We start from the raw sequence: 27,239 nt of genomic DNA on the forward strand, positions 1-27,239 counted from the left end.
ACCTCAGTAACAACTATACAAAAATAGACAAATATTCCCCCTCCCTTTTTACTAAACTGCGATAGCGGTTTTTAGCGTAGGGAGCTGCGCTGAATGCCCCACGCTGCTCTCGATGCTCATAGGCTCCCTGCGCTAAAAAACTCTATTGCGGTTTAGTAAAAGGGGGCCATAGTGCAAAATATAGACAGCAGATATAAATTTTCAAAACGGACACATTTTGATCACTAAGTTGAAAATAAAATCATTTTTCCTACTTTTTTGTCTGGTGATTTCATGAGTCTCTGGTCCTTCTTCTGGTCCTTCTTCTTTCTCTCTCCCCCTGGCTCCCCTCTTTATTTCTGCCTTTCTTTCTCTCTCCTCCTGGCCCCCCTCTTTATTTCTGCCTTTCTTTCTCTCCCCTTGGTCCCCCTCTTTCTTTCTGCCTTTCTTTCTCTCTCCCCCTGGCCCTCCTCTTTCTTTCTGCCTTTCTTTCTCTCTCCCCCTGCCCCCCCCCTCTTTATTTTTTCCTTTCTTTCTCTCTCCCCCTAGCCCGCACAAAGCCATCGTGCCGATTTCTCCACTTCCACGATTCTTTCCCTACCCTCACCCCCAAGCCAGCAGCCGATTTCTCCCTGCTCCTTCCCCGATGTCCTGATGTCCTGAACTTCATCGGGCAGCAGCAGCATTCACAATTCACTGCTGTTGCCCGCTTCAGGCCTTCCTCTCTGTCGGGTCCTGTCTTCATGAAAACTGGAAGTAGGCAGGACCAGGCAGAGAACAAGGCCTGAAGCCGGCAACAGCAGCGAATTGTAAACGCTGCTGCTGCCCGAAGAAGGTAATGGAGCACCGATGCAGTCCGCTTCTCCCCCCTCCCAGCCGAACCCCCGCTGACCCTCCTATCTCGCCCCCCCCCCCGTGAACCTTTCCGACCTTCCCAGCGAGAGCAGCAAACCTCCTTCGCGGCTTTCTCCTCCCTCTGCCGCGTTACTGATGACGTCATCAGTGATGCGGCAGAGGGAGGATAAAGCCGACGCTACTGGAGGGAGGTTTGCTGCTTTCGCTGGGAGGGTCGGAAAGGTTCACTTGGGGGAGGAGAGATAGGATGGTCAGCGGGGTTTCGGCTGGGAGGGGGGAGAAGCGGTCTGCCTTGGTGCTCCAAGGCCTGGCGCCATTACCTTTTTCGATAATGGCGCCGATGCTGCTTTCGCTGGGAGGGTAGGAGCGCGATAGGGACCGGGCCAGCTGTGCACCCCCCCTCCTAAGGCGGCACCCGGGATGGACCTCCCCCTCGCCCCCCTTGGTACGCTACTGCCCTGGGGAAACAGCCTGCAACAAGATCGCGCGATGCCAGAGATCTTTGCCTGCTTCGGCTGTTTCCTCCGCCGCGGTCCCGCCCCTCCTCTGACATCAGAGGAGGGGCAGGACCGTGGCGGAGGAAACAGTCGAAGCAGGCAAAGATCTCTGGCATCGCGATCTTGCTGCAGGCTGTTTCCAGACGCGACACCCGGCGCAGGGGGGGGGGAACTGGACCGGACCGGGAGCACCCCCTCAGGGCTTGGTACCCGGGGCGGACCGCCCCTCCCGCCCCCCCCTTGGTACGCCACTGGTTAAACTTCATCTGCCACTTTTCCGCCCATTCCTCCAGCTGGTTTAGATCCTTCTGGAGATCTTCTCTGTCCTTTTGTGACCCAACTGCCCGACATATTTTTGTGTCATCTGCAAACTTGATTATGTTGCTTGTTGTTTTCTCCTCCAGGTCATTTATGAAGATATTGAATAAGATGGGCCCAAGAACCGAGCCCTGGGGCATGCCGCTAGTCACCTTCTCCCAGTCGAGAATTTCCCATTTATGCTTACCCTCTGCAATCTGTGCTCTAGCCATTTGTCTATCCATCTGAGCACATCCCCTTCTATTCTATGACTTTGTAGTTTCCTCATAAGCCTTGAGTGCGGGACCTTGTCGAACGCTTTCTGAAAATCCAAATAAATTATATCCACCTGGTCTCCTCTGTCGATTAGTTTGTTCACCTTCTCAAAAAATTGAAGTAAATTCGTCAAACATGACTTCCCCTTCCTGAAGCCGTGTTGACTAGCTCCTTTAATTTATCCCCTCCTTCCATTATGTGCCCCTTCCATCTAGTACCTTCTCCTCTCTCTGTCCACTTCCATCCAGCATCTGCTTCCCTTTTTCTCTCCTCCCATTTCCTTCCTGCATTTGCTCCCTTATCTCTCCCATCCGCAACTTCCATCTAGCATAAGCTTTCCCTCTACCCTCCCCACTACCAATCAATGTCTGCCCTTTCTCTCTCCATCCACCCCTCTTCAATTAGCATCTACTCCCTTTCTTTCCCTCCAATCCAATTCCATACAGTATCCGTTCCCCTTATGCCTCTCTCCCCTTTCCCTGTACACCATTTCCATCAGTACCACCCTTCCATACCACCCTACCCCCTTTCTCTCCCTCCACCACTCTTCCATATCAGAAGTCCTGCTCCCTTCATGCAGCAAAGTCCCGCGATGAGTACATCTGCTGGCTCTGCTCTGGAAGAAGTAAGTTACATCGGAGGGGGTAGACTCAGCAGTCTTGCTGCAACTTCCTGCGTCTGCCGAGTCCACCCCCTCCAACGTAACTTACTTCTCCCGGAGCAGAGCCGTCAGACGTACTCATTGCGGGACCTTCCTGCACCTCAGCGCGGCTGCTGACTCTGCTCCAGAGCAAGTACATTGGAGGGGGTGCACTGGCAACTGCGCTGAGGTGCAGGTCTTTCTCAACAGTAGGGCAGGACGTTCTGGACCTGGACCGCTATGCATCCCCCTAGGGCGTGCACCCGGGGCTGATCGTCCCCCCCCCCCGCCTCCCCCTTGGTATGCCACTGATGACGTGGATATGGTTCAATTAGTTATCTGAAACAATGTCAAAACATAGAATTTAATTTCTGCAAATTGGCACTTAATTATATAAAATAAGATCTTTTTGAAATAAACAAAAAGATCACTTAGCAAAATAAAATAAGATCCACTCTTTTCAGTTACAGTGGTAAAAGAACACTCAGCATTTAGGAAGTTGGTTGGTTGGGTTAAGAACTTTTCAGCATAGTATGTGATGATCTTAAGGTGGTCAAATAGGTTATAAAGGTGACTGCAAAAGCTAGAAGGATGTTTGAGTGCATAGGGAGAGGAATGGTCAGTAGGAAAAAGGAGGTATTGATACTCTTGTATAAGACTCTGATGAGACCTCATTTAGAATATTGTGTACAATTCTGAAGACCGTACCTTCAAAAAGATATAAACAGGATGGTGTTGGTCCAGAAAAAGGCTACTAAAATGGTTGGTGGTCTTCATCATAAAGTGATAAAGCATATGGAAACCAACTAAAAGATCTCGAGATGTATACTTTAGGGGAAAGACAGATGTTTAAATATCTACATGGCATAAATGCTCATGAGGCAAGTCTAATTCAATTGAAAGGAAACTCGAATGAGGGGCATAGGTTGAAGGTGAAAGAGAATAGATTTAGAAGTAACCTCAGAAAATACTTTTTCATGAAAAGGGTGGTGAATGTGTGGAACAGTCTTCCGGTGGAGGTGATGGAGACAAAAAGGTTGGATCACTAAGGGAGAGGAGGGAATAGATGGCACAGTTAGGCAGACGGTTGGAAAAAGACCTTCAGTCTGTCCCAGTACTGCAATTCTTATGTTCTCATGAGAGCCAATTAGGACAGTCAAGCTGTTGTGACATCACTGCTGAGTTTGGCTCTTAGGCATTGGTGGAATGAGGCATTATGACATCACAATCTCAGCTCTGGAATGCTGCTACTCTTTGGGTTTCTGCCTGGTACTTGGGACCTGGGTTGGCCACTGTTGAAAACAGGATAATGGGCTTGATGATGGCAACTCTTATGTTCTTATTAACTTCAGTTTCATATCTTAAAATGTATTTGTTTAAGAAATGTTTGGGAATTACATATGTATTTTGTTTTGTATAAATATGTTTATTTTTAGATGATTTGTAATTCACTATATATAAACAGTTTTTCTTGATTTGTTACCTGCTTACAACCGAGAGGTTATAGTGGGACAGAAATAAAGTCTATGTTATGAAGGTAATGATAGTGGGTGCTCTATGCCAGTGTTCTTCAACCACAGAAATTTCCTGCCGATCCACAGGGCCAGCACGTGCATCAGGCCCAAAACAGTGTTCTTCAACCGCCGGTCCACGGTGTGATCGATGCAGCGTTATCTTCGAGCCAGCACCCTCTTCCTAACTGATTCCGTGCACAAAGCCACGGGCAGTGGCTCCTACGGGCATCCTGCGCCTGAACCGGAAGCCTTCTCTCTGATGTTGCAACATCAGAGGGAAGGAAGGCTTCCAGATGAGGCACGGGATGTGCAAGGTGCAATTAGTACTATTATGGGGCAGGGTCTGGGGTGGAGATTGGGTAGAGATGGGTGGGGTCTGGCCCACGACTTAGCCCATGTTCTTCAACCACTGGTCCACAGAATAATTATTTTTATTTCTGCCGGACCATAGGTGTAAAAAGATTGAAAAACACTGCTCTATGCAGTGGGCCAGCATGTCCCTCATCTACTCTTTATCTCCTCTAGAAATTACCAGATTTCTTCCTGTAAAACGTTTTTTGTCATTCTTGTGTAATAGAAATCTCGAATGTAACGACTTAAACCTGCACCATTTTCTTTCTGTCTGCTAAGGTTGAGGGGAACCATAGCAGACTTGGGAGTTGAGCACAGAAGCGCCTAAAGGACTCTTGTTTGCTCCTCCCCCTCCCCAATCCTAGGCAACCACCAAGTTTGCCTAGTGAATAAGCGTGGACAGGCAGCGTCAGCTTGGCTCCAGTCTAGCATGAATCAGAGTTTAGCAAGCGGAACTAGCGGGTGGGGTGGAGAGGGAGGAAAGCAGGACAGGGGTGTGTTCTGCTCGCGGGCAAGGGGGCGCGGCGCGTGCTCAGTGCCGGGTGCCGCTGCCGCGCGCTGTCCTTCTCACTCGCGCCGCCGCGGTCATGGCCAAGGGGACGGAGTCAGAGAGCGCTTCATCGACGGGGCTGCTGCAGGCCGACGACGCCGCCGGCTCGGCCAAGGTAAGGGGACTCCTTCATTCATTCAGCCGGAAGGTCCCCTCGTGGCTTGTTCCGCATTGCTGCCCCGTGACTCACACTTGGGGCTTCGCTTCCTTGACATTTGCAAGCCCGGTTGTTTCCCCCAAGTGAAGCTGAATGAAGTGGCAGGAGGCGATTTGCTCTGCTCTACATCCCACCTGCCACTTAGCAGCAAACGGTCTTGAGAGAGTCCTGGGATTCCCGAATCTTGTTACTCTTGGAGATTCTGGAATGTTGTTTCTCTCTGGGATTTCCGAATCTTGTTACTCTTGGAGATTCTGGAATGATGCTACTCTCTGGGATTCCCGAATCTTGTTACTCTTGGAGATTCTGGAATGATGCTACTCTCTGGGATTCCCGAATCTTGTTACTCTTTGAGATTCTGGAATGATGCTACTCTCTGGGATTCCCGAATCTTGTTACTCTTTGAGATTCTGGAATGATGCTACTCTCTGGGATTCCCGAATCTTGTTACTCTTTGAGATTCTGGAATGATGCTACTCTCTGGGATTTCCTAATCTTGTTACTCTTTGAGATTCTGAAATGTTGCTACTCTCTGCGATTCCCTAATCTTGTTACTCTTGGAGATTCTGGAATGTTGTTTCTCTCTGGGATTCCCGAATCTTGTTACTCTTTGAGATTCTGGAATGATGCTACTCTCTGGGATTTCCTAATCTTGTTACTCTTTGAGATTCTGAAATGTTGCTACTCTCTGTGATTCCCTAATCTTGTTACTCTTGGAGATTCTGGAATGTTGTTTCTCTCTGAGATTCCCGAATCTTGATACTCTTGGAGATTCTGGAATGATGCTACTCTCTGGGATTTCCTAATCTTGTTACTCTTTGAGATTCTGAAATGTTGCTACTCTCTACGATTCCCTAATCTTGTTACTCTTGGAGATTCTGGAATGTTGTTTCTCTCTGGGATTCCCTAATCTTGTTACTCTTGGAGATTCTGGAATGTTGTTGCTCCTCTCTGTGATTCCTGAATCTTGTTACTCTTTGAGATTCTGGAATGTTGCTACTCTCTGCGATTCCCTAATCTTGTTACTCTTGGAGATTCGGGAATGTTGTTTCTCTCTGAGATTCCCGAATCTTGATACTCTTGGAGATTCTGGAATGATGCTACTCTCTGGGATTTCCTAATCTTGTTACTCTTTGAGATTCTGAAATGTTGCTACTCTCTGCGATTCCCTAATCTTGTTACTCTTGGAGATTCTGGAATGTTGTTTCTCTCTGGGATTCCCTAATCTTGTTACTCTTGGAGATTCTGGAATGTTGTTTCTCTCTGGGATTCCCGAATCTTGTTACTCTTTGAGATTCTGGAATGATGCTACTCTCTGGGATTTCCTAATCTTGTTACTCTTTGAGATTCTGAAATGTTGCTACTCTCTGTGATTCCCTAATCTTGTTACTCTTGGAGATTCTGGAATGTTGTTTCTCTCTGAGATTCCCGAATCTTGATACTCTTGGAGATTCTGGAATGATGCTACTCTCTGGGATTTCCTAATCTTGTTACTCTTTGAGATTCTGAAATGTTGCTACTCTCTACGATTCCCTAATCTTGTTACTCTTGGAGATTCTGGAATGTTGTTTCTCTCTGGGATTCCCTAATCTTGTTACTCTTGGAGATTTTGGAATGTTGTTGCTCCTCTCTGTGATTCCTGAATCTTGTTACTCTTTGAGATTCTGGAATGTTGCTACTCTCTGCGATTCCCTAATCTTGTTACTCTTGGAGATTCGGGAATGTTGTTTCTCTCTGAGATTCCCGAATCTTGATACTCTTGGAGATTCTGGAATGATGCTACTCTCTGGGATTTCCTAATCTTGTTACTCTTTGAGATTCTGAAATGTTGCTACTCTCTGTGATTCCCTAATCTTGTTACTCTTGGAGATTCTGGAATGTTGTTTCTCTCTGAGATTCCCGAATCTTGATACTCTTGGAGATTCTGGAATGATGCTACTCTCTGGGATTTCCTAATCTTGTTACTCTTTGAGATTCTGAAATGTTGCTACTCTCTACGATTCCCTAATCTTGTTACTCTTGGAGATTCTGGAATGTTGTTTCTCTCTGGGATTCCCTAATCTTGTTACTCTTGGAGATTCTGGAATGTTGTTGCTCCTCTCTGTGATTCCTGAATCTTGTTACTCTTTGAGATTCTGGAATGTTGCTACTCTCTGCGATTCCCTAATCTTGTTACTCTTGGAGATTCGGGAATGTTGTTTCTCTCTGAGATTCCCGAATCTTGATACTCTTGGAGATTCTGGAATGATGCTACTCTCTGGGATTTCCTAATCTTGTTACTCTTTGAGATTCTGAAATGTTGCTACTCTCTGCGATTCCCTAATCTTGTTACTCTTGGAGATTCTGGAATGTTGTTTCTCTCTGGGATTCCCTAATCTTGTTACTCTTGGAGATTCTGGAATGTTGTTTCTCTCTGGGATTCCCGAATCTTGTTACTCTTTGAGATTCTGGAATGATGCTACTCTCTGGGATTTCCTAATCTTGTTACTCTTTGAGATTCTGAAATGTTGCTACTCTCTGTGATTCCCTAATCTTGTTACTCTTGGAGATTCTGGAATGTTGTTTCTCTCTGAGATTCCCGAATCTTGATACTCTTGGAGATTCTGGAATGATGCTACTCTCTGGGATTTCCTAATCTTGTTACTCTTTGAGATTCTGAAATGTTGCTACTCTCTACGATTCCCTAATCTTGTTACTCTTGGAGATTCTGGAATGTTGTTTCTCTCTGGGATTCCCTAATCTTGTTACTCTTGGAGATTTTGGAATGTTGTTGCTCCTCTCTGTGATTCCTGAATCTTGTTACTCTTTGAGATTCTGGAATGTTGCTACTCTCTGCGATTCCCTAATCTTGTTACTCTTGGAGATTCGGGAATGTTGTTTCTCTCTGAGATTCCCGAATCTTGATACTCTTGGAGATTCTGGAATGATGCTACTCTCTGGGATTTCCTAATCTTGTTACTCTTTGAGATTCTGAAATTTGCTACTCTCTGTGATTCCCTAATCTTGTTACTCTTGGAGATTCTGGAATGTTGTTTCTCTCTGAGATTCCCGAATCTTGATACTCTTGGAGATTCTGGAATGATGCTACTCTCTGGGTTTTCCTAATCTTGTTACTCTTTGAGATTCTGAAATGTTGCTACTCTCTACAATTCCCTAATCTTGTTACTCTTGGAGATTCGGGAATGTTGTTTCTCTCTGGGATTCCCGAATCTTGTTACTCTTGGAGATTCTGGAATGTTGTTGCTACTCTCTGCGATTCCCGAATCTTGTTACTCTTTGAGATTCTGGAATGTTGCTACTCTCTGGGATTCACAAATCTTGCTACTCTTGGAGATTCCGGAATGTTGTTTCTCTCTGGGATTCACAAATCTTGCTACTCTTGGAGATTCTGGAATGTTGTTTCTCTCTGGGATTCCCGAATCTTGCTACTCTTTGAGATTCTGGAATGATGCTACTCTCTGGGATTCCCGAATCTTGTTACTCTTGGAGATTCTGGAATGTTGTTGCTACTCTGTGCGATTCCCGAATCTTGTTACTTTTTGAGATTCTGGAATGTTGCTACTCTCTGGGATTCCCAAATCTTGTTACTCTTTGAGGTTCTGGAATGTTGCTACTCTCTTGGATTCACAAATCTTGTTACTCTTTGAGGTTCTGGAATGATGCTACTCTCTGCGATTCCCGAATCTTGTTACTCTTTGAGATTCTGGAATGTTGCTACTCTCTGCGATTCTCGAATCTTGTTACTCTGAGATTCTGGAATGTTGCTACTCCTTTAGTTTTGGCCAGGGACTGCTAGGGACTTGGACTGGCCACCGTGAGAACGGGCTACTGGGCTCCATGGACCATTGGTCTGACCCAGTAAGTCGAGTCTTAGGTTCCTTTGGGACTGTGCTGGACTGTAGGAGCAGGAACAGGTCAAATCCCAGGAATGATTGATAACTTGATTCTGTTTCTGCTGCAGGTACCGAAAGGGAAGTTATCTGTGCTAAACAAGGCCTGCTATGCCGTTGGAGGCGCACCTTATCAAATCACTGGATGTGCCATTGGTTTCTTTCTGCAAATTTACCTTCTGGATGTAGCACAGGTGGGTTTGCCTTGGCAGAGTGTTTGAATACATATGTTGGGTTGCTTTGGCACATATTAGGGGTATTTTGATACAGCTGGTGTTAAGATCTATGCACTGACCTTGTGTGTAAATATTTAGAACTAGTCTTATAGCCCATTACATTAACGGGTGCTAGAATATATGTGTGTGTGTCTGTCTTTATTTTTTTCTCTCTCTCCTTAGCCACTTTCTGTATTTCTGTCTTTCTTTCTTTTTTTTTCCTTGGCTGTCCACCACCACCCCTTGTCTGATCCCCCTGTCCATTTTCCCTTCCTTTTACCTCCCCTGTGTCCTCCACCACCCCATCACTGCTCACCTTATCCAGCAGCAGCCCTTCTCCCTTTGTTTTACCTCCCCCCCTGTCCATCATCACCTCCTTCCTACTCCCCCTGTCCAGCAGTAGGCCTGCCTTCATTTTTCTGCCCCCCCCTGTCCATCAGCACCTGTTCCCCTGTCCATCAACCCCTTTTTCCTGCTCCCACTGCCCAGCAGTACGCCTCCCTTCCTTTTTCTGCCCCTCCATTTCCCTGTGCTGCAGCATTTCCCTCCCACCCCACTTCCCTGTGCAGCATTTTCCTGCCCCCCCATACCTTCCTCCTTACCTCCATGCCCTACCATTCTCTCCCCCTCTGCTCCCTTTCCTTCTTCAACTTCATCGGGCAGCAGCAGCAGCAGCATTTATAATTAATTGCTGTTGCCAGCTTCAGGTCTTCCTCTCTGGCGGGTCCTGTCTTCATGAAAACATGAAGTAGGCAGGACCCGCCAGAGAGGAAGGCCTGAAGCCGGCAACAGCAGCGAATTTTAAACACTGCTGCTGCCCGAAGAAGCCAGGCCTTAACCACAAAGCTAGGGGGGGGGGGTGGAGCGTTTTAAAAGGTACAGCTGCGGCGGTGGTGGTGGGGGTTTGAAAAGCCATCGGCCGTGAAGTATGCCGCCTGCATACTTCACGGCCGACGGCTTTTCAGGACTTTAAAAACTTGCCTGTTTTATTTTTAAATGCCGTCCGGGCTCGGCCGCCGCGGCCTGCACCCGCTGACAGCTGCGGCGGTCAAAATCTGCCTCGGGCCACCAACAGCCGCCGCGGCCGACATCTGCCTCGGGGGGAGAGAGAGAGAGAGAGAGCTTCGCATGCATGCGCACTCCTACCTGCGGTGCCCTACAGCGCACGGAAAACAGAACATGCAGATGGAGTGCGCATGCGCGGCTAGCGTTTTATTATATTAAGATACAAGCATATATGCACAGGTGCATTTAATTCAAGTCACTGTATTTTAAAAAAAGAAAGAAAGAATAGTGAAATTTAGAAAAGGTTCAAAAAGAGCGACCAAGATGATAAAGGGGATGGAACTTCTCTTGTATGAGGAAAGACTAAAACGGTTAGGGCTCTTCAGCTTGGAAAAGAGATGGCTGAGGGGAGTCTACAAAATCCTGAGTGGAGTAGACGGGTACAAGTGGCTCGATTTTTCACTCTGTCAAAAATTACAAAGACTAGGGAAATAGTTTTAAAACCAATAGGAGGAAATATTTTTTCACTCAGTGAATAGTTAAGCTCTAGAATTCATTGTTAGAGAATGTGGGAGCAGTATTTCTGGGTTGAAAAAAGGCATAGACAAGTTCCGGGAGGAAAAGTCCATAACCTGCTATTGAGATAGACATGGAGGAAGCCACTGCTTTCCCTGGATAGGTAGCATGGCATGTTCCTACTGTTTGGGTTTTTGCCAAGTATTTGTGACCTGGATTGGCACAATTGGTCTGATGTTTAGTTATGATTGAAATTGCTGTGCCTGGGTCATGTTAAGCTCCTCAAAATATGACACAAAAAGGTTTGCTATAGATGGTGCCATTGTCCACTCCAGAAACTTATTAAAACAATCTACTGTTATACTGAAAAAATGCAAAACAAATTCTGTGGGAACTCTAGTCCTATGGGTCGGATCCAGGAATCCTCTTAAAACTTGTAATGATGCATCTTGAGGGATCACTTTATAAAGTGACACTATGTCCAAGGTGACCAACCAACAACCCACAGTGTCACAATTAATGTTTGCTAAAGACTTCATAAAATTTATCAAGTCTTTTATATAAGATCTACTTGCCTCAACTAATGAATGCAAAAATCAATCAGCATACATAGAAAGGGGCTCCAACAACAATTGACTAGAAACAGTTGGACGGCCTGGTGGATTCACATGAGTTTTATGGATTTTTGGTAATGTGTACAATATAATAAATAATAATAACTTTATTTTTGTATACCGCAATACCACAAGCAGTTCAGAGCGGTTTACTGTATATAAACAGTTTTTCTTGATTTGTTACCTGCTTACAACCGAGAGGCTATAGTGGGACAGAAATAAAGTTTATGTTATGTTAGTAATGATAGTGGGTGCTCTATGCAGTGGGCCAGCATGTCCCTCATCTACTCTTTATCTCCTCTAGAAATTACCAGATATCTTCCTGTAAAACGTTTTTTGTCATTCTTTTGTAATAGAAATCTCAAATGTAATGACTTAAACCTGCACCATGTTAAACAGCGAAGTTAAAAAAAAAAAAAGTAGTCAAGATTTATCCGGAAGATACAGGTATCTTTGGACTTGCAATATGCAAAATCTGAAGCTCCTTTTGCATTACATATCCGTGGGCATACCCTGCTGCTATGATTCAATAAACAGGATACTGGGCTAGATGGACCATTGGCCTCACCTGGTATGGCTGTTATCTCCCATAGGCGTACACATGGGGGGGGGGGGGTTGGGCAGAGCACGAGTAGGACTCTCATTTAAATGTCTAATGTATACATTCATATAAGTTATGTGCCTGTCCCCAGTGCTTAGTACTCATGCCTAAGCACACATGCACAGACATAGACAGTTTTGCTAGTAATAATAATAATAGTTTATTTTTATATACCGCCAAACCATAAGTTCATGGCGGTTTACACAATGATATTACACTAGGGAATAAAACTACAAAGTCATAAAACAATAGTTAAAATAGAAGAAAACACAATTCAGAATAAAAGCACTAGGCAAAAGAAGATAATGATTACAGAGTACTATTAATTACAATATAGTAAATAGAAATTACACAATATAGTTGATTGTACAAATAATTATAAATTGATTGGAAGCTTAATACCTTAATACATTTTTAAAAACTAAAATCAGTTTTGTATTTCATATTTTTTGAATAGATATTGTACAATGTCATGTTCCTTTGTAGACTAGCTCCTATCACAAATGAGGCAGGAGATGCTGGAGGGTGTCTCATTCTCTTGCTTCTGCATTTGCTTTGTCCATCCAGAGCCTTATTCTGTAACTCCTAAGGTCTAATATACATAGAAAACATACCAGTGAGGCCAGTGGAAAATAGGACAATTTCTGCATTTAAGAACATAAGAATAGCCTTATTAGGTCAGATCAGTGGTCCATCTAACCTAGTGTCATGTCTTCACAGTGGCCAATCCAGGCCATAAGTACCTGGCAGAAACCCAAAGAGTAGCAACATTCCATGCGGAATCCCCAAAGACTAGCAAGATTCCAGAACCCCCAAAGAGTAGCAACATTCCATGCGGAATCCCCAAAGACTAGCAAGATTCCAGAACCCCCAAAGAGTAGCAACATTCCATGCGGAATCCCCAAAGTCTAGCAAGATTCCAGAACCCCCAAAGAGTAGCAACATTCCATGCGGAATCCCCAAAGTCTAGCAACATTCTATGCAGCAACTTTCCATGCTACCAATCCAGTGCCAGATCTTCTCTTTCTCTGCATGTAGCACAGACACTTGTATTAACAGTGCTGGTTTCCTTTTGCTTCAGGTTTCTTTGCACTTTTCAGGAGAGAGACTTGGTCCTTTGTTCAGTTCCACAGCTGGTAACTTTGTCCCTGCTACTTTTAGGTAAATTGGGTCATGGATGGACAATAGGGACCTTGACATTTCTGGAAAAGCCAGCTGCTACTTTTGGCATGTGTGGGATCCCATAAAACATAACATAACATAAAAATTTATTTATATACTGCAGTACCTTAAGAGTTCTATGCAGTTTACAAAAGAAAATTGAAACAGTGACAATAAAACAAATGACCTAGAAATTACAAACATTTCTTAAATAAGTAGATTTTCAATAATTTCCTGAACTGCTGGTAAGAGACAGAGCTAACTAACCTCCTCCTTTACAGTTCCTATGAGCATCTGAGTTGTTACAGCAGCAGCTGGCGCTAAAAATGCTTTGTAAAGGAGTGGGTAACAGATTTACAAACTCTTTATCACTAGAAGCTGCCTGAAAGCATGTCATTGAAAATAGCTCTTGTACAAATGACCCTTTACTGATGGAAAAGCAAAGAAATTACAATTATGTCTTGGGTGTTGTGAATTAATGATAATCAAGTGCTAAACCATGGAAGACTTTATAGCATATACAACCAAACTTAAATCTGATTCTGGCCTCGACTGGCAACCAATATAGTGTTTGGTAATAAGGTGTGACATGATCTGATTTTTTTCAGATTGAAAATTAATCGGACTACTGTGTTTTGTATGATGTGGAGTCTATGAAGGTTTTAATGACTATACCAACGGTCTCAAAGAAGAAACATCAAAATATGATCTAATATGTAGAAATTTTTCCTTACTAAAGCATCTGTATTTGACTTCATTGTGAGATTTTGATCTAAAATAACCCATAGAATTCTTATAGCAGGATTCATTGAGTACAAAATTCCATTCAAATTTCTTTCTTCTTGGAAGGAGTAGCATAGAAGAATTTTGCTTTTTCTGTATTGAGTTTTAACTTAAATTTGGTCAACCATAATTCTACAGTTGTGATTGTGGTGGAAATTAACTGCATAGATTGAGAGAATGATGAATATATTGGAATTGCAATAGTAAGATCATCAGCATAACTGTCAAATGTCATGCCTAACTTACATAACTTAAGTCTCGGAGATGACAAGTAGCCATTGAAGAGTAAAGGAAGAGAGGAACTCCACAAGAATTAGTCCATTTGTTAGAAAATAAATTCCTAATTTGGACCTGGTAGGTAAGAAAATGGAAAAAGCCCTGAAATCATTTAAGGACATTACTGGAAATGCCCAAAGCATCCAAACATCTAAGTAGTTGGCAGTGATCAACAAGATCAAATTGTAATACCAATGCCCCAACACATTGACTAAACAGATTGTACAAATAGTTTAAAAGGGAGGCTAAAACAGGCGAAAGCCTGATTGAGATGAATTTAGAAGAGAGTATCGAGCAACTGTGAATACACCAATCCCTTCATTATCTTAATGAAAAAAAGGAATACTTGTTATTGGCCTGCAGTTAGAAATAAGCGATGGTGATTCCTTTGAATTTTTAATTATAGGTGTAATAACAATATGCCTACATACCGTTTTTCCTCAAAATTAAGACCTGGCATGATTTTTGGGGTAGGTCCTAATATAAGCCCTACCCCCAAAATAAGTTCTAGTTAAGATACCTCCCTCCCTTCCCTTTGTGCACCGGAACACCACCATTGACCCTCCTACCGTGTTATACCTATAACATAACATAACATTGTGTTTGTTGACCGCGTAACCATCAGTTCAATGCGGTTTACAAAAGGTTACTAGTGAAAATCATAATAAGCGGGATGAAGTTAGTTGATCAAATATTTAGCAAATAGATAAGTTTTCAGTTGAGATCTAAAGTCTTTATGAGAGTGAGCTGCAAGCAGCAAAGCTTGAAACTCCTTATCATGAAGGACCGCCTGGGATGCCAAAGTATGATTGAGAAATTTTATACTTATCACACTTCTTCAAACCATAAATCATTCTGACCGCTGTGTTCTGTACTAATACAAGTCTTGCCAGTTCTTTCTTATTAATTGTAAAATATATGATATTACAATAATCAAGAAGACTTAGTAAAAGAGATTGAACCAATAGTTAAAAGCAGAGAATTCAAAATATGATCTAATAGTTCGTAGTTTCCAAAGAGTAAAATAGCTTTTACGTACTACAGCATCTATCTGGGTTTTTATAGTGAGGTGCTGGTCTAAAATAACTCCTAGTATTTTAATTGTTGAATTTATTGTATACGAGATTGAATTTATGTTAATGGCTGGTTCAAAAGGAACTTTGCTGGAGGACGCCACAAAAAAGTTTTGTGTACCGGAACACCACCACTGACCCTCCCACTGTGTTATACCTATCCCTCCCTCCCATCCCTTTGTGCACCGGAACACCACCACTGACCCTCCCACCGTATTATACCTATCCCTCCCTTCCTTCCCTTTGTGTACCAGAACACCACCACTGACCCTCCCACTGTGTTATACCTATCCCTCCCATCCCTTTGTGCACCAGGACACCACCGACCATCTTAATACCTCCGAAGCCTCAAAACCGGTAGCAGCACTCTAAATGGGCTACTTTGCGGTCTTCCCTCTGCCGCAGCACTGATGATGTCATCCCTGGGAGGGAGGGATACGTATAACACGGTGGGAAGGTCAGTGGTATTCTGGTGCACAAAGAGATGGGAGGCAGGGATAAGTATAACATGGCAAGTGTCAAGGGTAGATACCGTGTTTCCCCGAAAATAAGCCCTAGTGTGTTTTTTTGAGCACAAATTAATATTAAGACCCTCTTTTATTTTCGGGGAAATATGGTAGTTCTCAGACCTGTAAGATGAGGCAGTAAAAGAGAAAACCATAACCAAAACTGATGGGGTTCAAAGCATCAGCTAGCCTAGTCTTTTTTTCCTTTGGAATCTTGCCAGGCACTTGTGACCTGGGATGACCACGGTTTGAAACAGGATACTGGGCTTGATGGATCTTCAGTCTGTCCCAGTATGACAGCTCTTATACTACCATAAGGACACAGAGTTTGACTTTGGTTTTGTTCTCTTTAGCTGGACCCCTTCTATGCCTCCATCATCCTATTTGTGGGCAGAGCCTGGGATGCCATCACGGACCCTCTGGTGGGTTTCTTTATCAGTAAAAGTTCCTGGACCTCCTTTGGACGACTGATGCCTTGGTAAGGATCATATGTGACTTTCCCCACATTCGCTCTTACCCAGCACATTCCTGAGCTGTGACAGTCGCAGCCCTAGCTCTGTGCTAAACCTGTCTGGCATGCTCAGTCTTCTCATGGCAATGAGGGGGAGTGCTTCACTCTTTTTGAACTTGATGTGATTTCTGCTTGTTGAAAGCTTTAAGACTCATAGGAGTACTGTACTATGAAAATATTATTCCCTCCACTTATACACTAGACCTTTCTCTGGAAGCCAAAGAATTAGTTTCTTAGTGAAATGGTTCTAGGATCCTCCATTAAGAAATATTCTCCATTCAGTGAAACAGTTGATAGATAGCTGTTAAATGAGGACCCCATGGATGTTGCACTTCCAGGCTTTTCTTCCCATTGGTCAATATGACTAATCTGGAATCTGGATTGAGTTATAATCGGATGACACTATTCCTACTGATCACAAATTTCCCATTCGTAAAACTTGCAGACAGTACCTAGCCTGCATTCTTGGAATAAAATGAATCATGTAACAGATAACTTGAGCTCATTTTAGTAAAAGACCCCCTAATTTGCATGCAGTTGAAAATCAAAATGTGCAAACTGATCTCTTCCACATTCACTGTGGATATGCTGAAAACCCATTTGACTGTGCGAAGTCCTGCAGCTTGCATTAAAACGTGTGTGATGTTGTCAGCTTTAATGCCAGTGCATGTGATTGTAGGTGTGTGCAAACACACAGATGCCTCAATACTTGTGAACCCATTGGGGCTTTTGCCTGTGTGCATAAGAATAGCACATCTCTTTACCTTTGTGTTAAAGTTTGGATGAGACTTTGTGAGCATTCCTTAGTCAAGTGTTTGGCTTTTGCCTGTAAATCCTCTCACTGTGCTATGCATAAACTGAAATTCATATTAAGGGCTGGGCAGTTTGCATCAGTCATGGTTTGTGTGCAAGTTAGCTTCTTGTGACCTTTGTTGGGTTAGTTTATTTCATCCTGAGGGAGGCTAATAAGGGACTGGGAACATTTGTTTCCTTTTTACCTCTATCCAGAGAATTAACAGGGTTATATGGTTCCATTCCCAAAGAGCTGATGTTATTACATATGAGGAACAGAAATAGTGAGGAGAAAATAATAATAATTAATAATGTGACAAAGGACCAGTCCAATGTAACAAATACCAACACAAGAATAAAATACATAGAAATATTAACTTTAAGAAGAAGGATGGAAATGACTATATGTAATTTATATCTAGTTTTGTTGGCTTTTGCTTGTTTAATGATTTTTTAATATTAATATTAGTGGTAGAGCTGCTGCTCCTTGTGACCCTGGGCAAGTCACTTAATCCTCTATTGCCCTGGATACAAAATAAGTACCTGTATATATGTAAACCACTTTGAATGTATAACTGCAAAAAAGCGGTATACATACTCCTTTCGCTTTGTGTGAAGAGGTTGTCTTTCTTTTCTCTGTGTTCATGAAGAATGAATACAGAGGGGTTAAGTGATTTCATCAGGGTCAGGCGTTACTTTGGAAGGGAGGGAACAGGAAGATGCTCAGCGTTATTTGATTCTATGCAGTTTGAGGTTTTTCAGAGAATGGTTCAAGGGGGTTTTTTTTATTTGTGCTTGCTTGTTTTTGAATAATCAAACACTCAGAAGAACTGGTTGTAATTGAACCTTAGAGAGTGATTTACATTTCTGTGCCCTGAACTGAAGAAACTGACTGTGGTTAGTGGGAGGGGTAGTGAACAAAGCAGGATAGAAGGGTGTGTGTGTTGCAGTCGAACACGCCATATGGAAACAGCCAGTCAGCGAAGGGTGAAGTGAGACTGCTTCAGACGTCAGTTAATCCGGCTACTGACATGTGAGGTTACTAGGAGTCAAAGTGAACTCGAAGAGAAGGAGGGAGTGTTGGAAGCCACCATCTGCAGCTATTAATCTCTCTCTAGAGTAGCCCTGCTACGTCTCTGAGCCCCTGAGGGCCTCCCCCTCTCTTTCTGTGCACTGTGGGAACTTTGAGGCATTTCTGTTAGGAGGTGGAGGTGTTCCTGTTATACTGAAATAGGCTGTGTGATCAGGGTTTCACATCTTAGCTTGACGTGTAGATTTGGCATTTATAAATATTCATAAGAATGGAACAGGACTCCTGCAGATCCTTGTTGAATACCCAATATCAGTCACACTTGCAAAATACAGGCAGATTCCCATCCATTGGTTCCCAAACCTGTCCTAGGGCAACCCCAGCCAGTCAGGTTTTCAGGATATCTGCAATGAATTATCATCACTACTACCACTATTATTGATTATTTCTATAGCGCTTCCAGACGCATGCTGTGCTGTACATTAAACACACAAGAGATTGTCCCTGCTTGAAAGAGCTTACAATCTAATTATGACAGGACAAATGATGAATCTATGTATGGAATTACAGAGTGAATGATGAGGCAGAGAGGGTTGGGGACTACAGAAGGAATGACAAACAGTTGGTAAGGTTAGGACTTAAATGCAGCTTTGAAGAAGTGGACTTTAAGCCTAGCTTTGAATCCCACCACCAGAGACAGAGCCTGATGCATCAAGTTAGGCAGGTTATTCCAGGCATGCGGGACAGCAAGGTAGAAACATAGATACATGATGGCATATAAAGGCCCATCCGCAGCAACCATTATCTCTTTCTCTGAGAGATCCCATGTGCCTATCCCACGCTTTCTTGAATTCAGACACAGGGCTCCTTTTAATAAGCCACACTAGCAGTTTAATGCACGTAATAGTGCGCGCTAAACCGCCGGATGCGCTAGCTGCTACCGCCTCCTCTTGAGCAGGCGGGAGTTTTTGGCCAGCGCCAGGGTTAGCGCATGATGAAAAGACGGCGCGTTAACCCCGCTAGCGCGGCTTAGTAAAAGGAGCCAACAGTCTCTGTCTCCACCAACTCTTCCGGGAGACTGTTCTACACATCTACCACCCTTTCTGTAGAAAAGTATTTCCTTAGATTACTCCAGAGTCTATTGCCTCTTTTCATCCTATGCCCTCTCATTCCATAAGAACATAAGAATCGCCTTACTGGGTCAGACCAATGGTCCATCAAGCCAAGTAGCCCGTTCTCACGGTGGCCAATTGAGGTCACTAGTACCTGGCCAAAACCCAAGGAATAGCAATATTCCATGCTACCGATACAGAGCAAGCAGAGGCTTCCCCAGTGTCTTTCTCAATAACAGACTATGGACTTTTCCTTCAGGAACTATTCCAAGCCTTTTTTAAAACCAGCTACACTATCTGCTCTTACCACATTCTTTGGTAATGCGTTCCAGAATTAACTATTCTCTGAGTGAAAAAAAAATTTCCTCCTATTGGTTTTAAAAGTATTTCCCTATAACTTCATCGAGTGTCGCTTAATCTTTGTAACTTCTGATGGAGTGAAAAATCGATCCACTTGTACCTGTTCTACTTCACTCAGGATTTTGTAGACTTCAATCATATCTCCCCTCAGCCTTCTCTTTTCCAAGCTGAAGAGCCCTAACCTCTTTAGTCTTTTCTCATACGAGAAGAGTTCCATCCCCTTTACCCTCTTGGTCGCTCTTCTTTGAACCTTTTCTAGCACCACTATATCTTTCTTGAGATAAGGAGACTAGATTTGAATGAGACTTGATTCATGCGCTTATACGCCTCATAAGTATTTAAATGTCTCTATCATATCTCCCCTCTCCCACCTTTCCTCCAAAGTATACAGATTGAGATTTTTAAGTCTATCCCCATATGCCTTATTACGAAGGTTAATCTTGTGAACCTTGTTGTGAAAGTACTTGACCATAGTCTGGGGAGCAAGCGAAGGAGGAGTTGGAAGTGAGGGCACTTTGAGTAGAGAGTTGAGCATGGCACAAAGATGGCGAGGTTTGGAGCCAAGAGGATCGGTCAAACAGGTGTAGTAGTTTTGTTTTGCAATGAAATGGGCAGTTTGGAAATAGCAGAAATTTTAAGTGCACAAAGTCAGCGTGAACCCAGGATTTCAGCCAGATCAGGCACAAGAAACTTAAGTGTCAGAGGTCAGCCAGGTTTGGGGTTTGGTGCACCTTATATGGCAGGAGCGAGAAGCAGAGGAGAGAATAGTATTATAGGAATAGACTGCTTCATTGACAGATCTACGGAGTGTAGTGTTTGAGAGGAAGGGGATGACAGTGGCAGAGTGCACACAGGTCAATAGCTTATAAGTTAGATAAGAACATAAAACTAGCCATACTGGGTCAGACCAATGGTCCACCTGTTTGGCCTATCCAGGTCACAAGTACCTGGCAGAAACCCAAAGAGTAGCCACGTTCCATGCTACCGATCCAGGGCAAGCAGTGGCTTCCCCCATGTCCTTCTCAATAACAGACTATGGACTTTTCCTTCAGGAACTTGTCCAAACCTTTCTTAAAACCAGCTACACTATCCTCTGGTAATGCGTTCCAGAGTTAACTATTTTCTGAGTGAAAAAAAAATTTCTTCCTATTGGTTTTCAAAGTACTCTAGCCTTTGTAATTTTTGATGAAGTAAAGATTTGGCGGTATATCAGATTTTAATAAACATATGTCTTGATGTAGATCATCAACCATTTTAGTTACCTTCCTCAGGACTGACTCCATCCCATTTATTATCTTTTTGCAGGTGGTCTCCTGAATTGTACATAATATTCTAAATGAGGTCTCATGAGTGTCTTATAGAGGGGCATGAATACCTCCTTTTTCCTACTGGCCATTCCTTTCCCTAAGCACCCTAGCATCCTTCTAGCTTTCGCCGTCATCTTTTCAACCTGTTTGGCCACCTTAAGATCATCAAGTACTATCGCACCCAAGTCCCACTCCTCTTTTGTGCACAAAAGTTCTTGACTCCCTAAACTGTACCGTTTCCTCAGGTTTTTGCAGCCCAAATGCATGACTTTGCATTTCTTAGCATTAAATCTTAGCTGCCACATTCCAGACCATTCTTCAAGCTTTGCTAGGTCATAAGAACATAAGCAATGCCTCCACTGGGTCAGACCTGAGGTCCATCGTGCCCAGCAGTCCGCTCACGCGGAGGCCCCAACAGGTCCTGGACCTGTGCAGTAGCCCTCTATCTATACCTCTCTATCCCTTTTTCCAGCAGGAAATTGTCCAATCCTTTCTTGAACTCCAGTACCGTACTCTGTCCTATTATGCCCTCTGGAAGCACATTCCAGGTGTCCACCACACACTGGGTAAAGAAGAACTTCCTAGCATTTGTTTTGAATCTTTCCCCTTTCAGCTTTTCCGAATGCCCTCTTGTTCTTTTATGTTCTGAAAGTTTGAAGAATCTGTCCCTCTCTACTCTCTCTATGCCCTTCATGATCTTGTAGGTCTCTATCATGTCTCCTCTGAGTCTCCGCTTTTCCAGGGTGAAGAGCCCCAGTCTCTCCAATCTTTCAGTGTATGACAGGTTTTCCATGCCCTTAATCATTCGTGTTGCTCTCCTCTGGACCCTCTCAAGTATTGCCATATCCTTCTTAAGGTATGGTGACCAATACTGAACACAGTACTCCAGGTGCGGGCGCACCATTGCCTGATACAACGGCAGGATGACTTCTTTCGTTCTGGTCGTAATACCCTTCTTAATAATACCCAACATTCTGTTTGCCTTCTTCGCAGCTGCTGCGCATTGTGCCGTTGACTTCATTGTTGTGTCCACCAGTACCCCAAGTCTCTTTCAAGGTTACTTCCCTCTAATACTAATCTCCCCATTTGGTAGCTGAACATCGGGTTCTTTCTCCCTATATGTATGACCTTGCATTTCCCTACATTGAAGTTCATCTGCCATTTAATCGCCCACTCTTCCAGTTTGTTCAGGTCCCTTTGTAGGTCCTCACACTCTTCCGCAGTTCTAACCCTTCTACAGAGTTTAGTGTCATCCGCAAATTTTATAACTTCACACTTCATCCCTGTTTCCAGGTCATTAATAAATACATTGAACAGCAGCGGTCCGAGTACCGACCCCTGCAGAACTCCGCTTGTGACCCTCCTCCAGCCCGAGTAGTGACCTTTCACTCCAACCCTCTGCCTTCTGCCTGCCGACGCGTGTTTGACCCATCTGTGTACGTCCCCTTCCACCCCGTGGTTCCACAGCTTCCTAAGTAGCCGCTCATGGGGTACCTTGTCAAAGGCCTTTTGGAAGTCGAGGTAAATGATGTCCACGGGTTCCCCTTTGTCCAACTGGCTGTTTACCCCCTCAAAGAAGTGCAGTAAGTTTGTTTGGCATGATCTTCCCTTGCAGAATCCATGTTGGCTTGCTTTCATCAGCCCATTTTTTTCGATGTGCTCACAGATGCTGTCCTTTATCAGTGCTTCTACCATCTTGCCCGGAACCAATGTCAAACTTACCGGCCTGTAGTTTCCCCGGTCTCCTCTTGACCCCTTTTTAAAGGTAGGTGTAACATTTGCTATTTTCCAGTCCTCCGGGATCTCGCCAGTTTTCAAGGATAGGTTGCAAACTCGTTGGAGTATTCCCACTATCTCATTTCTTAGTTCTTTTAGTACCCTAGGGTGGATACCGTCCGGACCTGGTGATTTGTCGCTTTTCAATCTATCTATCTGTTGGAGGTCATCTTCATGGCTCACTTCTATTGTTGACAGTTTTTCTTCCTCATTTTATCCATCTCACTAGGAGATCATCTACAAAAAGATAAATCTTCCCAGACAGCTCTATAGCAATATTGCTTATAAAATTGTTTTAAAAAACAGGCCCAAAAACCAAACTTTGGGGCACATCACTGGTAACACCCTTTCCTCACAGCGACCTCCATTGACCACTGCCGCCTGCCACTTGACCAGTTCCTGACCCAGCCCGTCACTTTGAGGCCCATACCGAGGGCACTCAGTGGAACACTATCAAAGTGTTAACATCTAAATACACCACAACTAGCGCACTTCCTCTATCCAATTCTCTGGTCACCCAGTCAAAGAAATTGATCAGATTTACCAAGTTTATTTAAAATTTGATATATACTTAATAGAGACTTTGGCCCAAAAGCTGCATCAGGAGAAAGAAAAGGTCTATTATACTTCACAGCGCTTCTCTTATTGAGAATTAGAGAAATGAAGTAACTGGATTGTGACTTTGAATAAGACCTGCTTGGATTACCATTAATATTCCAACCGAAGTGAGACGCGCTGAAGAGAAAAGTGCAGCTAAGTACTTTTGCATTTCTCCTTTGAGGATTTCGAGCTCTCTTTGCTGTTTCACACGGATGATGACTTTTTTGCTTTTTGATTGTAAGCTATTTGCATGTGTACTGAGGAGTTTTTTCCCGCTAGGGGGTTTTTCTTCTCTGGACATTTTTTTTCTTCATTGGGCCTAATTTGTACCATTCCTCCTTCCAAAAAACAAAAGGAATTGACTCTGAAATATCCACAAAGAAGAAAATCCAGAGAAAATAAAAAAAAACTCTATGGAGTGACGATGTTCCTAAATGGTCTTTATTTGAAAGTGTCAAGTTTATGTGAAATCATCCACATAAAATAATTCCATCCACATAAAAATAAATCATCCACATAAGAGTCTTAAAGGATCTAGTCCGCTAGGGATACAGGACCCAACACGGTCCGCGTTTCGACAATAAGTCTTCTTCAGGGGTCCCTGGGGGTCCTATAAAGCCGGAAGTGAGACACTGCTTGCATTTGCAAATGCAAGCAGTGTTTCACTTCCAGCTCACCACACAATTGTTTCCCACATACTCACCTTTATAGGACCCCTGAAGAAGACTTTTTGTCGAAACGCGGACTGTGTTGGGTCCAGTATCCCTAGCGGACTAGGTCCTTTAAGGTTCTTATGTGGATGATTTATTTTTATGTGGATGGAATTATTTTATGTGGATGATTTCAGTGTACCTTTGGAACTTTGACACTTTCAAATAAAGTCCATTTAGGAACATCGTCACTCCACAGATTTTTTTTGGTTGCCATTCCTCCTTCCACCAGGTCTCTGAGATGCCTATTCACTTAGTACTATAGACCCTAACTCTGACATCTTACTGTTTAGTCTTCCAGGATTTTCATACAGACAGTTCAAAGTGTGTTTTGGGTTTATATCTGCACCTGTGTAGCATTTAATGAGGAAAATATGCAATCTTTAAGCTGTCTGCTCTTCTCTTAAAGGAGCCACTCTATTCTGATGAACCAATTTTGATTGTATCATTCAAAAGATAGTTTACTCTGAAATATGCACTCATTTTACTCTGAAATAACAACTCATTTTTCTTAGAGCAAACAATTGTTGTTGATGACAAAGGAATAGCACACAGCATAATAAACAAACAATACAAAGTAATAAGAGATAAAGAACATTCCAGTCACCAAAATTTTTATGCAGAACCAAATCCCCCACCACCCTCCCTGGGAACCACCTCAAAGGCAACCAAACATATCATAACCAACAAAACTGTTATTTTTTTACTAGGTTCTAGTTTAAAAGGTGCACTTGATTGCTCTTCAGTGAAGGTTCTCGACAAAGTATTCAGAGGCAAGGAAATAACACTCCAAATAAAGATCAGACGTCCACGCACTCATTTTCTCAGTGGTCAATTACGGATTCGAAAGCTGGGCACTATGGAAACAAGAGAGAAAGAAGACGGACTCTTTTGAGCTTTGGTGCTGGAGAAGGATTTTATGCGTGCCATGGACCACCAGAAGAACTAACAAATTGATTATGGAAGAAATCAAACTGGCTATGGCGAAGCCCAAATGATGAAGTTACAACTGTCAGAAGAAAAAGATCATGTTATGTTATGTTATGTTTGGGAAGATCGAAGGAACCAATCAGATGGCTGGACACCTTGAAAACAACCATGGGGATGATGCTGGGAGGACCTTACTAGCTCTCTTTTAGAGCTGTAATTTTTTGAGTTGCTGGGGCTTTACACGAGTTGATGGCACCTGACTACGACTACTTGTTCATCAAATTCCTAGTAGAGCGCTAAGCTCTGTGCCCTCTTTGCATGTCTCACACCCCTCAAGAGGAAGGAAAAAGCTCTAGGAACAGACTTATCACCAGATCCCCTCACTCTGTGCCTATATCTGTACCGAGATTCTATCTCTGTTCATTTCTTGAGTTCTCCTATTGCATTTGAATCTGACCTTGCCAAGATGCTTTATTTGTATCTTCACCTCTCATGTACAATCACCCACAGCTTTGGGACGTTTGCTTCTTTTGTGTTTAAATTGGTTGGTACGCAAAAAGATATGCTGCCGGGACTCTTGAAATAGCCTAAGCAAAACAGGGCCGCTGTTGAGTCCAGCTCTTTGAACTGTTGGAAGCATTTTTGCTGTGTGCCAATTTCAGGTGTGTTGGATTTTTTTTGTTGAAGCTGGGTGTCCTACAATATCCTTTTGTTCAAGGGGACTGTGAGATATCCCACTTTGCACGACGGAGTTGTGCTGCTATGTGAATGTATAATCTGAGGTCTCTATTGCTCCACTTTTGTTGATGGTGCAAGAGCCTTGTCGAAGGGATTTTTTTGTGGTTTGCTCCTTTTTCTGGTTTTCAGGATACCTGCAGATGAATGTACCTGAGATACACAGATTGTAGTAGTAATTGGTGATACCTGACAATCCAGCTAGTTGTGTGAGGATTTCCAGTCCCCCCCCCCCCCAAAGTCTGGGAATTCGTCTTACCCACTGGGCTGGTTTATCCTTCCCCATGGTAGGCCAGTTTCTGTCCTTTCTTGTCACAGTGATTTTAAATCATTCCTGACTTTTCCCATCTTTTTCTCCCTAGGATTATCTGCTCTACTCCTTTTGCAGTGACCTCTTACTTCCTGCTGTGGCTGGTGCCGGGTGTTTCCAATGGGCATGTGATATGGTACCTCTTTTTCTACTGCCTCTTCCAGTCTCTGGTGACGGTGAGTTCTCCATATCAGGGACCCTGAACATGGGGAGAGATGATATCTTTGTGATGGGGAGTCCACCAGCTGTCTCCATTATCCCTCAGCTTATTCAGACCCAAGGACTGTCACAAGTTTTCTTGAAAGATGGGCACTACATTATAGTAAAAATGTAAGACAACGTACATTCAAAATCACACCTAAAATAAGCAAAAGCCAATAATTTTTTTTTTTTTTGTAAATCTTTATTCTTTTCCATTTCTTACATCAAGTGAAAAAATACATATTAAATACAATTATTTCATAACACTTGAATTACATTCAAATATTCTTATATTATAAAGTAAATATCCCCTTTTTTATCAGTATTCCTACAACCAAATATAATAAATTGAATTACCCTCCCTACCCCCCTATATATTCTATCCATGTGCTAAGATATCTGATCATTAGAGAAACTAGCCAATGATCCCCATATCTTTTTAAAGTTATGAATATTCCCCTGTTGTAACATAATCGTTTTTTCCATTTTATATATATGGCAAACTGAAATCCACCAAAATGTGTAATTTAATTTAGTATAGTCTTTCCAATTTTGAGTAATTTGTTGCATGGCGACCCCTGTCAGTATTAATAATAATTTATTATTATTTGCAGAAATCGGACTCTGAGTTCTCTTTGCCGCAAAATGGTATAAGTTTTTATATGGATTTTTAAATTAAAAAAAAAAAAGCCAATAACAAATTAATTTAAATGAATATCACAGAGTCAAGAACCAAGACAGAACATCAGCTTCCCTTAAAAGTAGTTCTTAGTTCCATATCTTCATATCAACTTATAAATAAAGCACAATAAATGCAGGGACTGAACTGCTCATGAAGCCCCAGAATTTTACTATCCAAGTTCACATTAGTACGGGGCAGATGGTATGATGATTTGATTCAGAGGTTTTCTGGATTCCCCCAGCCCAACGTGGGATATAAATACCTGAAGCCCCACCCCTTCTTGATGAAGCCATGCCCTTTAAATAAAAAATATGAGAGCTGCCCCCTACCAATATCTTACCCCCCAGACTCAACTCACAGGGATTTAAAAAAAATTTTTTTTTTTGGGGGGGGGATAGAGGCGAGCAGGAATCCTGGCATCTGCTTC

The 27,239-nt window shown here is 43.1% G+C and overlaps 1 protein-coding gene across 1 annotated transcript in view; it reads left to right on the forward strand.

The window, feature by feature from the left end:
- The first annotated feature begins 4,844 nt into the window (after positions 1-4,844).
- The window catches only part of MFSD2A (major facilitator superfamily domain containing 2A), a 56,477-nt gene continuing 34,082 nt past the window's right edge, over positions 4,845-27,239 (forward strand). Inside the window, exons 1-4 of the mRNA XM_033956057.1 lie at positions 4,845-5,074; positions 9,078-9,200; positions 16,110-16,234; positions 25,982-26,105. Coding sequence (XP_033811948.1) covers positions 4,997-5,074; positions 9,078-9,200; positions 16,110-16,234; positions 25,982-26,105 — 450 coding nt within the window. The 5' untranslated portion in view covers positions 4,845-4,996. The remainder of the gene's footprint in view (positions 5,075-9,077; positions 9,201-16,109; positions 16,235-25,981; positions 26,106-27,239) is intronic.

Source organism: Geotrypetes seraphini, chromosome 8 (assembly GCF_902459505.1).
Source record: "Geotrypetes seraphini chromosome 8, aGeoSer1.1, whole genome shotgun sequence".
In the NCBI taxonomy this organism is placed as follows: domain Eukaryota; kingdom Metazoa; phylum Chordata; class Amphibia; order Gymnophiona; family Dermophiidae; genus Geotrypetes; species Geotrypetes seraphini.